The 13,400-nt window shown below is 42.5% G+C and overlaps 1 protein-coding gene across 3 annotated transcripts in view; it reads left to right on the top strand.

The window, feature by feature from the left end:
* Nucleotides 1–13,400, top strand: part of TRAPPC11 (trafficking protein particle complex subunit 11) — a 39,300-nt gene that overhangs the window by 22,426 nt on the left and 3,474 nt on the right. For all 3 annotated transcript variants that reach the window (XM_024986301.2, XM_015460848.3, NM_001102197.1), the window contains 9 exon segments: nucleotides 1,453–1,640; nucleotides 1,744–1,892; nucleotides 2,077–2,198; nucleotides 3,513–3,632; nucleotides 4,731–4,796; nucleotides 4,905–5,061; nucleotides 7,505–7,616; nucleotides 10,880–10,971; nucleotides 12,221–12,354. In XM_024986301.2, the coding sequence (XP_024842069.1) occupies nucleotides 1,453–1,640; nucleotides 1,744–1,892; nucleotides 2,077–2,198; nucleotides 3,513–3,632; nucleotides 4,731–4,796; nucleotides 4,905–5,061; nucleotides 7,505–7,616; nucleotides 10,880–10,971; nucleotides 12,221–12,354 (1,140 nt within the window).

Here is a 13,400-nt window from a genome sequence, read left to right on the forward strand (position 1 = left end):
CCTTCTCCAATATATCATGTATATGTGTGTGGATATATTTTCTGTAATGTGGGCTTCCAGGTGGCACAGAGGTAAAGCGTCCACCTGCCAACACAGGAGATGTAGGAGACCTGGGTTTGATTCCTCAGTCAGGAAGATCCCCTGGAGGAGGAAATGGCAACCCACTCCAGTGTTCTTGCCTGGGAAATTCCACGGACAGAGGAGTCTGGCACGGGCTACAGTCCATGGAGTCATAAAGAGTCAGATATGACTGAGTGACTGAGCACAAGCATTCTATAATGTAGCAATTATATTTTGTAAAATATGACATAATTCACACTAAGGTGTGATATCATTTTGATGTGTAAACATTGCTGATTGCATCTTTTTAAAAAGATTGGTACTTTAAAGAGTTCATTTAATGTAGATAATTAAAATGTCTTTCAGGAATATAAGATGAAACTCATTTTTTTGAGCATAAACTTTGGAGCCAAACTCCACAGGTTTCAGTTCCAGCTTTCCAGCTCACCTGCTTGTGGCCCTGGGCAGTTACTTGACCGCTTTTATCACAGTTTATTCATCTGTAAAGTGGGAATAATAATGTTACCTACCTCTTAGTGTTTCATGAGGATTAAAATCAGTTAGTATAAATTTCCTGGAATAGCAGTTAGGACGGGGTAAGCCTCTCAGGAAATGTTGTTTTCCCATGGGACAGGTAAGCCTAATCTGAACTTGGGACCATTTCTCAGACAGAAACATAAGACTGCACCCCCAGTATTCCCATAGCAATTTTTGTGAATCTGTTTATTATATAATCTATAAACCAGTATCCAGAGTTTTTGCTTGTTCATTTAAAAAAATTCTTCATGATTTTGACTAAACCCCTAATGTCATATTTTAATTTTTTATGAGAAACTAAGGAAGTTTTAAAAAATCTTTTTGCAAGATACCCCAAGGAAGCCTACTAGATGCAAATCAAAATTAATAATGCTATTAAATATATTTGCAAATAGATTTAGTGGAAAGGACATTTATTCAGTTAGTAAAAAATTTCCTTGCTTGTACTGTTGGTGTCGTCAGGAAAAGTCCGTGTGGAAGTTGGAGTTAGGTTCGGAGGAGGTGAGTGGTTACCAGAACATTCGTTAGTTTTGCTCAGCAGCCACTGCTTGCGTGTCTGCTCCCTCCGGCACCACCCCAGGTGCTGAGGTAACTGCCGCACGGCCCGTCTCAGCAGGAGAGTCGGGTTATTGTCCTCATGTGAAGGTGAAGAGGTTGAAACCTGGTGCAGGGTTACTAGCCAGCGTCCCAGCTGACAGGCACCCGGGAGCAGGCTCTCCGAACGGTGTTCCGACCTGTGTGTCACGTCGCGGGTCCCAGGATCTCCGTAGCGCAGCAGCCCACCCCGAGGCTTCCTGGGAGGGGGTGGTGACAAACCATACGAGGTGGCCTTTCTGACAGACCTCCTTCTCGCAGATTACGTCCGTGGATCTGGTTCTGGGCAGCGAGGCGGGCAGGTGTGTGGTCCTGAACTGGCAGGGAGGCGGCGGGGACGCCGCATCCACCCAGGAGGCCCTGCAGGCTTCTCGCTCTTTCAAACGAAGACCCAGGCTCCCCGACAGCGAGGTCCACTGGGACGGCATCGTGATCCAGGCGAGCACCATGTGAGTCAGGCTGCGGCCGGTCGTGGAGGGCCGGCTCACTTCTTTGAATACTTTGCTGTTGTTTTTAGATCAGTTACTTAGCTAGCATTTTTTCCCCCCAAAGGATCATTTCCAGAGTTCCAAACATTTCGGTCCATCTGCGACATGACCCCCCTGCCCTGACTAACGAAATGTACTGTTTGGTTGTGACCGTTCAATCCCACGAGAAGAGCCCGATCAGAGACGTGAAGCTCACTGCTGGCTTAAAACCTGGTAAACTTTTCTTTTCAAAATTTCATGTGCGTTGATCCAACATGAAATAAACATCACGGTATTAACTTCAGGAAATCTGTTTTGAAAATGGTTATGATCGAGTGCTCTCTCTGCAGTAGTGTTGATTCGCAGGACAACATTTGAATCTTCTGTATTTTTAAAATGTCAACATTTGTACTTTCAGGACAGGATGCCAATTTAACTCAGAAAACGCATGTGACTCTTCATGGGACAGAACTGTGTGACGAGTCCTACCCGGCTCTGCTCACTGACATTCCCGTCGGGGACTTACAGCCCGGGGAACAGGTGAACTCGGCCAGCCGGGACTCAGAGGAAATGGGTTAGGTTGTAGTGTTAAATATGGAGTGGGTTTTAGACAGCTTTGGCACATTTTAACAGCACATCCCGAGACTGAACAAGTCATTTAACTAACGCACATTTTATACACACATTAGACATAGTTCAGTTCAGTTCAGTCGCTTGGTCATGACCAGCTCTTTACGACCCCATGGACTGTGTGCAGCACTCCAGGCCTCTTTGTCCATCACCAGCTCCGGCAGCTTGCTCAAACTCATGTCCGTTGAGTCAGTGATGCCATCCAATCTCATCCTCTGTCATCCCCTTCTCCTCCCGCCTTCAATCTTTCCCAGCATCAGGGTCTTTTCAAATGAGTTAGGTCTTCGCAATCAGGTGGCCACAGGATTGGAGTTTCGGCTTCAGGATCAGTCCTTCCGATGAATATTTGGGTCTGAATTCCTTTAGAATTGACTGGTTTGATCTCCATGCGGTCCAACAGACTCTCAAGCGTCTTCTCCAACACCATAGTTCAAAAGCATCAGTTCTTCAGCACCCAGCTTTTTTTATAGTCCAACTCTCACATCCGTGCATGACTACTGGAAAAGTCATAGCTTTGACTACATGGACCTTTGTTGGCGAAGTAATGCCTCCGCTTTTTAATATGCTGTCTAGGTTGCTGATAGCTTTTCTTCCAAGGAGCAAGTATCTTTTAATTTCATGGCTGCAGTCACCATCTGCAGTGATTTTGGAGCCCCAAAAAATGAAGTCTGTCACTGTTTCCACTGTTTCCCCATTTTTTTGCCATGAAGTGATGGGACCGGATGCCATGATCTTAGTTTTCTGGATGTTGAGTTTTAAGCCAGCTTTTTCACTCTCCTCTTTCACTTTCATCAAGAGGCTCTTTGGTTCCTCTTCGCTTTCTGCCATAAGGGTGGTGTCACATATTTAAATGTATAAAATATCTTCAACAGTTTTTATACAAGGGGTTTTATAACAAATGATCCTGATATTGGAAATCCATTGCCTGATAAAATAACTAAATAACATAAACTTTACAACTTCTTGAAAGAACCTTTCAGTCAATTTTTATTTCCAACACATAATACAGAGTTCATGAGAAGTTGAAAATGATAATAGAAAAAACAGATGGTGTGATAATGACCCCATTCCTAGGCTATGGCAGGAACAGCTGTAAGAAAGTGTTCAGGTGATTACCCAGTTAGTCCAGTAAACTCTGGAAGGTGGGAGCATTATCCTAGAAAATATATCAGGAGGCAATCTCTGTAGTATTAATTAAATTAAAATACTTTTATGTTGTTGCAGCTGGAAAAAGCGGTATACGTTCGCTGTGGAACAGTGGGCTCAAGAATGTTTCTTGTGTATGTTTCTTATCTGATCAATACAGCGATTGAAGGAAAAGAAACTGTTTGCAAATGTCACAAGGTACTTTTTTCATGGCGACTTTGACAAATATCATATGTAGAGTGTTTTCCTATTTTGTGTTATTTTAGTTAACCTGTGAAATAAGCAGTCTAGGTGATTATAGTGTCCTCCCAGCCCAACAGAGGAGGAGACCCAGAGATCTGGGGGTTTGTAGTTTGGTCACTGCAGAGAGTCTGGGCTGTGGCCTCTTTTAAAAGTCACTGGGAAGCAAAGATAAATAAAAGCCCATTGTTTTATGAACAGACCCTGGCAGAGGAGATGGAACAGGTGGGTTAAGAGTCCAGACCCCAGGGTCAGATTCCGTTCAGCTTCTGCCTTTGTTACCTACTAGCTTTGTGACCCGCCCCCCACACCACCCGTCTTAAAGCAGCAGTAGTACTGACATCTGTTTCTTGAGTTACTGTGAGCTTTACAGTACGTGTACAGTGATTATAAGGGGCTTTCCAGGTGGCTCAGTGGTAAAGAATCCGCCTGCCAGTGCAGGAGACCCAGATTAGATCCCTGGGTCTGGAAGATCCCCTGGGGGAAGAAATGGCAACCCACTGCAGTATTCTTGCCTAGAAAGTCTCATGGACAGAGAAGCCTGCGGGCTACCGTCCACAGGGTTGCAAAGAGTCAGACAGGACTGAGCACACACAGTGATGCTATGTCATATTACATTATTGCTATTATCATTATCCTTATTCTAGTCATCTTGAGCCAAGGTGAAGTAAGGGACTTAAAAAGAAGACCCAGATTCTAGGCTTCAGACCACTAGCGTCATGGTTTAAGGCCAACTGCTAAGTCTTTAACTTTTGGTTCCTCTTCTGTGGAATGGTGATGGTGCCTGCCGTGCCCACTGTTGCTGGATCCTGCCATAAATAATGTATGAGAAAGCGCTCTGCAGGGTGAGCTGTTACACAACCATAGGTGCCTTGTTAGAAATGCTAACCTGGACTCTCTACATAGGTTTTTACAAATACTGTCTAAGGGAAAGGTCCTAGTTTCGTAATATTTAAGTTGGGATTATTTATTGATCAGTAATTGATTTGTGTTTTGTAGTCTTCTTTTGTTAAGACTGAGAAAAGCCATCGATGTGCCCTTTCCGTTTCCCTGCAGGATGAAACTGTAACAATAGAAACGGTCTTTCCATTTGACGTTGCAGTTAAATTTGTTTCTACAAAGGTATGTCCTGGGAAGCACATTGGAAATCACTTAGCTGAAAGAAATTAACAGAAAAAAGGAAGTGGGTCAATGTACTTCCTGACAGACCTTTGTCTCCATCTGCGACAGTTCGAGCACTTGGAAAGGGTTTATGCGGACATCCCCTTCCTGCTCATGACGGACCTGTTGAGTGCCTCCCCCTGGGCCCTGACCATCGTCTCCAGTGAGCTGCAGCTTGCTCCCTCCATGACCCCCGTGGACCAGCTGGAGTCCCAGGTGGACAGAGGTGAGAATGTGGCTCATCCCCCTTCACTAGCAGAAGACAGTGGGGGACAGTTAGCGTTGTTTACAGTTGACCTTGTTTTAAAGGATCAGGTTCTTGATACTCTAAGAAAGTGACTAAGAAATGTACTTGAAAATACAGTATTTTTTCCTGTTTGGATTTTTAATAGATTTTTTCCAATTAATTCTTAATTGATGTTTACTACTGTTTATAATTTGAAATGGGAAAAGGTGTTTATCAAAGAAACTTTGGAAAACAGAAAAGTAGACAAGTTTTCTAAATCATCCAACTAAAACAGTTTATAGAGGAGATAATACCTTTCTGGTTCAGGGTACTTTGGGCTTTCTTGTATTTCTTAAAAGGAATAAAAACTAGTTTGAATGTTCAGTTCAGTCGCTCAGTCGTGTCCGACTCTTTGCGACCCCATGAATCACAGCACACCAGGCCTCCCTGCCCATCACCAACTCCCGGAGTTCACTCAGACTCACATCCATTGAGTCAGTGATGCCATCCAGCCATCTCATCCTCTGTCGCCCCCTTCTCCTCCTGCCCCCAATCCCTCCCAGCATCAGAGTCTTTTCCAATGAGTCAACTCTTCACATGAGGTGGCCAAAGTACTGGAGTTTCAGCTTTAGCATCATTCCTTCCAAAGAAATCCCAGGGTTGATCTCCTTCAGAATGGACTGGTTGGATCTCCTTGCAGTCCAGGGGACTCTCAAGAGTCTTCTCCAACACCACACTTCAAAAGCATCAATTCTTTGGCGCTCAGCCTTCTTCACAGTCCAACTCTCACATCCATACATGACCACTGGAAAAACCATAGCCTTGACTAGACGGACCTTTGTTGGCAAAGTAATGTCTCTGCTTTTCAATATGCTGTCTAGGTTGGTCATAACTTTTCTTCCAAGGAGTAGGCGTCTTTTAATTTCATGGCTGCAGTCACCATCTGCAGTGGTTTTGGAGCCCAAAAAAATAAAGTCTGACACTGTTCCCAATGCTTTCCCATCTATTTCCCATGAAGTGATGGGATCAGATGCCATGATCATCGTTTTCTGAGTGTTTTAAGCCAACTTTTTCACTCTCCACTTTCACTTTCATCAAGAGGCTTTTGAGTTCCTCTTCACTTTCTGCCATAAGGGTGGTGTCATCTGCATATCTGAGGTTATTGATATTTCTCCCGGCAATCTTGATTCCAGCTTGTGTTTCTTCCAGCCCAGCGTTTCTCATGATGTACTCTGCATAGAAGTTAAATAAGCAGGGTGATAATATACAGCCTTGACGTACTCCTTTTCCTATTTGGAACTAGTCTGTTGTTTCATGTCCAGTTCTAACTGTTGCTTCCTGACCTGCATACAAATTTCTCAAGAGGCAGGTCAGGTGGTCTGGTATTCCCATCTCTTGCAGAATTTTCCACAGTTTATTGTGATCCACACAGTCAAAGGCTTTGGCATAGTCAATAAAGCAGAAATAGATGTTTTTCTGGAACTCTCTTGCTTTTTCCATGATCCAGCAGATGTTGGCAATTTGATTTCTGCTTCCTCTGCCTTTTCTAAAACCAGCTTGAACATCTGGAAGTTCATGGTTCACTTATTGCTGAAGCCTGGCTTGGAGGATTTTGAGCATTACTTTACTAGCGTGTGAGATGAGTACAATTGTGCGGTAGTTTGAGCATTCTTTGGCATTGCCTTTCTTTGCGATTGGAATGAAAACTGACCTTTTCCAGTCCTGTGGCCACTGCTGAGTTTTCCAGATTTGCTGGCATATTGAGTGCAGCACTTTCACAGCATCATCTTCCAGGATTTGGAATAGCTCAACTGGAATTCCATCACCTCCACTAGCTTTGTTTGTAGTGACGCTTTCTAAGGCCAACTTGACTTCACATTCCAGGATGTCTGGCTCTAGGTCAGTGATCACACCATCGTAATTATCTGGGCCGTGAAGATCTTTTTTGTACAGTTCTTCTGTGTATTCTGGTCAACTGGATATAAGGACAAATATTGTGAGGGTTTAAAAAAATCACGATGTAGTCTTAAGACCAAATATGTGTGTGGGTCGCTCAGTCATGTCAGACTTTTTGTGACCCTTGGACTGTAGTCTGCCAGGCTCCTCTGTCCATGGAACTCTGCAAGCAAGAATACTGGAGTGGGTAGCCATGCCCTTCTCCATGGGATCTTCCCAACCCAGGGATAGAACCTGGGTCTCCTGCATTTCAGGCAGATTCTTGACCATCTGAACCTCCAGGGAAGCCCGAGACCAAATATAAGCAGGTTATTTTAGTTGCTCTGTCTATCTGTCTTCCTTGAAAAAATCATTTAACATCTCCAAGTCTCTATAGATAATATACAAAAAATTGATAAGATATCCTTTTTTTGTTACATTACTTGGATGTAAAGCCCTCTGTTTATAGATGAAATAACTGGAGGATTATAAAGTCTCTGTTTTGCAGTCGTCTTGCAGACTGGAGAGAGTGCCAGTGAGTGCTTCTGTCTCCGATGCCCATCGGTTGGAAATGTTGAAGGCGGAGTAGCAACCGGGCATTATGTTATCTCCTGGAAGAGGTGAGACTGTGTCCGCCCTGCCTTTTCTCCATTATCCGTGTCATCCTCATGCCTTTATTGTGTGTCCCTCTCAGTTAGCAGGTGAGAGCTTCTGCCAGCCTGTAGAACGGACGAGAAGCTACATGCTGCCACCGACCATTTGTCAAAAACACGCAGATGGAAAAGGATAACTTTCGTTCATGTTTGTTACAGCTTGTGATCTATATACTGACAAGATTTTAGCCAAATTCTGATGACAGGACCAGTAAAAGCATTAGGAGAAACTGCCCTCATTTGCAGTCAGTAGGACTGTTTGCACAGAAAACCCAAGGGGATCAATACGTTATTAGAATTATAAAGAGTTTCAGCAAGACTGCTGTGGATATAGCATCAGTATACAAAAATCAGTTGGATTTCTATATATCAATAATAAACCTCAAGGCAAAGTACTTTTAAAACAGGTATCATTTATGTAACAGCAAAATGATGAGAAACATATCTAGTAGAAGATATGTATTACCTGTATGGAAAAAATTACAAAAATTTAAAACATTAAAGGAAGACCTAAACAAACGGGAGAGGTACAAAGTAGTCCCTGATCAGATCAGATCAGATCAGTTGCTCAGTAGGACTTGGTTAAGATTTAATATTATAAATTGTCTGTAGATTCAGTGCAATTTCCTTCAAGATCTCAGCAGCTTATTTTGTTTCTGTGGAACTTGACACTCTTGGATCTAAAATTTGTATAGAAAGGCCAAATGTCAGTAATCGTCAGAATTCTCAGAAGAGGTACAGCTAGGCAAGGGTACTTGGCCATTCAAATTCTAAGACTTATTGTAAAGCTACAGTGGACATCACTATGGTGTGGGCTCAGGGAGAGGTAGATGAACCAGTGGGACAGAAGAGCGAGTCTAGGAATTGTTCCACAGATGCACATATGGAAATAACGTTTCATAGAGGTAGCATTGTTACCACTAGGGGAAGGATGAACTGTTTTATAATTGGTGGTAAACAACTGAGTATTGACTTGGGGAGAAAATGGGATATCTGTTGGGCATTGTATATAAAAATTAATTTCAGATTTATTGAAATTCTAATTGTAAAAAGCAAAACTTTACTACTTTTAGGAGAAAAATAAGAGAATCATTTTATGACTTCAGTGTAGGGAAGAATTTCTTTAAATAGGACACTAGAAGTATGAGCCTCTAAAATTGATGAATTTGATTTCTTAAAATTAAGTTTTTCAGTTCATTAGAAAATGCCATGAAGAATGTGAAAAGACAGTACAAAGTGGGGAAGGCTACTTCCCAGCATCTGAAATGAACAAAGGATTCGAATTCAGATCAAGAACTTTTTCAGATCATTAAAAAGAAACCTCTAAGCTGAAAGTTGAGAAAAATACTTGAGTAGGCATAGTGATCAGGAGAAGCTGAATGGTCAGTAAACACAGGGGAAAGAAGGTCAGCCTTACAAGTAATCTGAGATTTGTGTACTCCCACTACTTGGAAAAAATAAAGAGGCTTAACAATGCAGAGTTTGTCACGAGGGGAAGTATAATTAGAATGCTGCTCTGGAAATCTGTTTGGCAATACCTGGTAAGCTGATGGCTATAGCGTGCAGTCCTAGAAAAGATTCAAACATACAGGAAGGGGACGTGGTTGGGAGTGTTCATAGTAGCACTGTTTATAATAAAAAATTAGAAGCAACCTAGATGTCCACCAACAGGAAATTAGGTAAATGTGGCACAGTTGTACAGTGGAATATTATATATCAGTGAAAATGAAGGAACGAGAGCTATAGCTGCTGCTGCTGCTGCTGCCAAGTCGCTTCAGTCGTGTCTGACTCTGTGCGACCCCATAGACGGCAGTCCACCAGGCTCCCCCGTCCCTGGGATTCTCCAGGCAAGAACACTGGAGTGGGTTGCCATTTCCTTCTCCAGTGCATGAAAGTGAAAAGTGATAGTGAAGTCACTCAGTTGTGTCCGACTCTTCGCAACCCCATGGACTGCAGCCTTCCAGGCTCCTCCGTCCATGGGATTTTCTAGGCAAGAGTACTGGAGTGGGGTGCCATCGCCTTCTCCGAGAGCTATAGCTAACAGCCTGTTAATGTTAAATGAAACAAAGCAACTGCAGATGTTCAGGATATGAACAAATTGTGCAGAACTAGAAAACATGTAAAACATATGCTTCCTAGGCTTTATGTATAATTTGGAAAAGCATAAAGAAACGGGAATGATAGATGCCAAATTCAAGCTAGTAGTTACTTTTGGAGCAGAGGGTAGGGGGGTCCAAGCAGCAATGGGTCCAGGAGAAGCTTCAGCTCTGTCGTTATGTTCTCTTAGACTAGGAGGTGGATACATGGCATTGCATGGGTTATTTTCTTGTGTGGCTTAATTATTTTATAAATCTTAAAACTAATTATTAAAAGTAAAAAATAATTTTCTTAAAAAAATACCTTGTCTTTTTTCCACACTGCTGAATTTACCATGTTGATGTTCAGCTCAGTTCACATTTGTAGGAGTTAAAAAACTGTTCTGAAGGCACTGCTTCGTTTACTCTGTCGTGTTACCATAATACTGTAAAGACATGTACTTCTTAAAAGGGAGGGTTGGCTGTTTTGCCCGTGGCGCTTGCTCAGTAATGCTTTGCCCTTTTGAAGCAGTGTCACCTGTTCCACCTCTGCATACAGGCTCTTCCCACAGGTTGTCAGATAGTTGGCAGCCGCCCCTGTGGTTCCCACCCTGACTGTCCTACAGGGAAAGTATCTGACCGCTTCATAACGTTACTCACTTTATCTGAGTAATGCCTGAATGCCACTGTGTCTGCTGATAGTGACATATTTTTAGGTCTGCAGTTTCTCCTGCACACCCACGGTGCCGTTACAGTAGCGCGTGTCCAGTGGCCTGGGCTCTGGGCACAGTCCTCAGTGTAAGGAGACATTGGGTCATAATGTAAATACCTCTGCTACCATAGAGGACATTTTGCTACCAAAACGCTGGGTTAGATGGTGTGCTTTGTGGTACAGTTGACTTATGTTCTGACACAAGTCCTGACTTCATCACTGAGACCAAACAGCAGCCTTGAGTTGTAACGCTCTTTCATTGAAAGTTCTCAAAAATGGGATTGGAAAAGCTCCTACTTCACAAAACTCCTTCCATTAAACCTTTAGAAAAGGGGTCATTTGTATTTGCTTTGCAGTGGGTTGGTGAATACCCACGTTCCCTGGTTTTGATGTATTTACTCCTCACATGAAACGTGGACCTAAGGGGCCTCTCTTCTGCCTAGGACTTCAGCCACGGACGGCGTCCCCGTCATCAGCACCGTCATCACCCTGCCCCACGTGATCGTGGAAAACATCCCTCTCCACGTGAACGCAGGTGCCTCCACTCACCTTTTATTTGATCTGCGGAATCCAAAAAGAATATTTATTTTAGCTGCTAAGATTTTTTTTCTAACTTTCCCCATTACGAGAAATGCCCACCATTTACAAAAAGTAGATTGTGACCAGTCTTGTTTATCTATACCTCTACACGACCCTCCTGCCCTCAACATTTTGAAGCAAATGCCAGAATGTTATTTCATCTATAGAGATTTCAGTATGCATCTTTAACATCACTGGCTGTTTTTCTAAACATAATCACAGAGTCATTATGATTACTAAAAATTAGCAATAATTTTGCAATATGATCAAATTCCTGTGTTGAAATTTCCCTAGCTGACTCTGAATGTTCTTCATAGTTTGTTATAAGGCCTCTGCATTGCTGTTGATTGGCGTTGGTGTCTAGACTCTTAAAATCCCTAGGCAGGCAGACAGCCTCTCCCCCACTGTGCTGCCTCTACCCCACATCACCTCCTCTACCCCCTTCATCTCCCCCCTTCGCTTCCTTGATGTTCATTTGTTGAAGAAACTGTCCTCCTGTAAAGCTGCCTATAGTCTGGATTTGCTGACTTGCATTGCATCATTTTTAAGTATTTCTCTGCCCCTATAAATTGGTAACTGTGCGTGTGTGTGCATTCAGTCACTCAGTCATGTCTTCGTGACTCCCTGTAGTGCTCCCCGCCAGGGTGACTCCCCGCCAACCTCCTCTGTCCATGGCATTTCCCAGGCAAGAATACTGGAGCACGTTGCCATTTCCTCCTCCAGGGGATCTTCCCGACCCTGTGTCTCCTGCATTGCAGGCAGATTCTTTACCACTGTGCCACCTGGGAAGCCCAGTTAGATCTATAGTCTTGATCAAATTCAGGTTAAAGATTTTGACAAAAATACATCATAGTTTCCACCAAGGGGCCCATAATGTCTGTCATCCCATCTCGAGCCATTATTGATATTTAGGGAAATTTTTTGTAGGTTTAAGAAATTAATCCTAAAAGGTAATTCAGCTCTTGGTAGCCAAGACCCTTTCTGAGCCAAATCAGTTTAGAAGGAGACATTGATTCTTCTTAGCCTGCTTTATCATAGCCCTGTGGCTATTTTACAATCAGAGAATTTTCTTATTTAACAACAGTGCAGTGCTCTCATTAATTTAAATAATTCCATGTCTATGGAATGAAATTTATTTACAAAAGGAACCCATGAATGGTGAGCTTTGTTGTTTTTTTTAACCAAGAGAAATGTCACCTTTGCAGATCTGCCGTCATTCGGGCGTGTCAGAGAGTCGCTACCTGTCAGGTATCACCTGCAGAATAAGACTGACTTAGTTCAAGATGTCGAGATTTCCGTGGAGCCCAGCGATGCCTTCATGTTCTCAGGACTTAAACAGGTACAGGTTGTATCTCACGGGGTTGCTTGTGAAGACAGAGGAGTGTGGCCAGAAAGTGGAGAGCTGTCAGAAATGGCTCTTGTTTTGGTAGTGGTGAATCTTAAGTCACTTTTGAAGATTTAATTACAACTTGCTGTAGAAGTGGGTTAAATGGGCCACCCTTTCCATGTTGAGATCACACATAGAGGTTCTTTCTCTATATAAAACAAGAGTTCACAAATCCCTTGGACTGATAGAATTCCTGGAAATTTTTTATTGCTAACGAGTTTGTGTGTGTGTGTCTTTTAATTTGAGACCTTTTGAAGCATAACTGCACAGATTAAAAGCCTAATTTGCTTCTGAACTATCAGTATAATTTTTTAGAGATTTTGATCCTGCATAAAGTTATCTATCTGTGTTACGTGTAGGCACAATTTTGTATCTACATAGAAAAATATGTGATTCAGATGTTTTTCTTCATCTGTTCATATCAGAGGTGGAAAAGTTCATCAGATTTTTGGGTGGAACATGCTCTCAGGCAAAACCATATTTTCAGTAAGAATACTGTCCTCCTCTGTCAGAGTGGCAACAGAGACACACCACAGTGGTCAGCACATGCTTTTTATTATTAATAATAAGGGTGCAATTAGAGCACAAACTTGTAATAATGCCAAGTAGTATTCACCCTGAGTCAACCATCTGGCTGGCATGTCCTGAGTGCTGTGTTTGCTGTTAAATGAAAGTAGAATTACACGTGAAGTGTACTATAGGTCTGTACACTGATATAAATGTATAATATTAATATACACCAAGTATAACATTGGCTGAATATGTTGATTCACAAACACATATATTATCTCTGATGCATCACATACCTTTATGTATCATTTGCAAATGAGTAGGCTTTTCTTGATTGTCCTGATCTGTTTCACGTATTGACTTGAAAATAATTAAAGTACCGAAAATCTTACCAGATAGTGCTCTTTCCTTTTGCCCTGAAGGTACTTACCTTACCACAAAGGTAAAATCCCTAAGACAAAACACAGGAAACAACCAGCTCCTCTCAC

The sequence above is a fragment of the Bos taurus genome, chromosome 27 (assembly GCF_002263795.3).
Source record: "Bos taurus isolate L1 Dominette 01449 registration number 42190680 breed Hereford chromosome 27, ARS-UCD2.0, whole genome shotgun sequence".
Lineage (NCBI taxonomy): Eukaryota > Metazoa > Chordata > Mammalia > Artiodactyla > Bovidae > Bos > Bos taurus.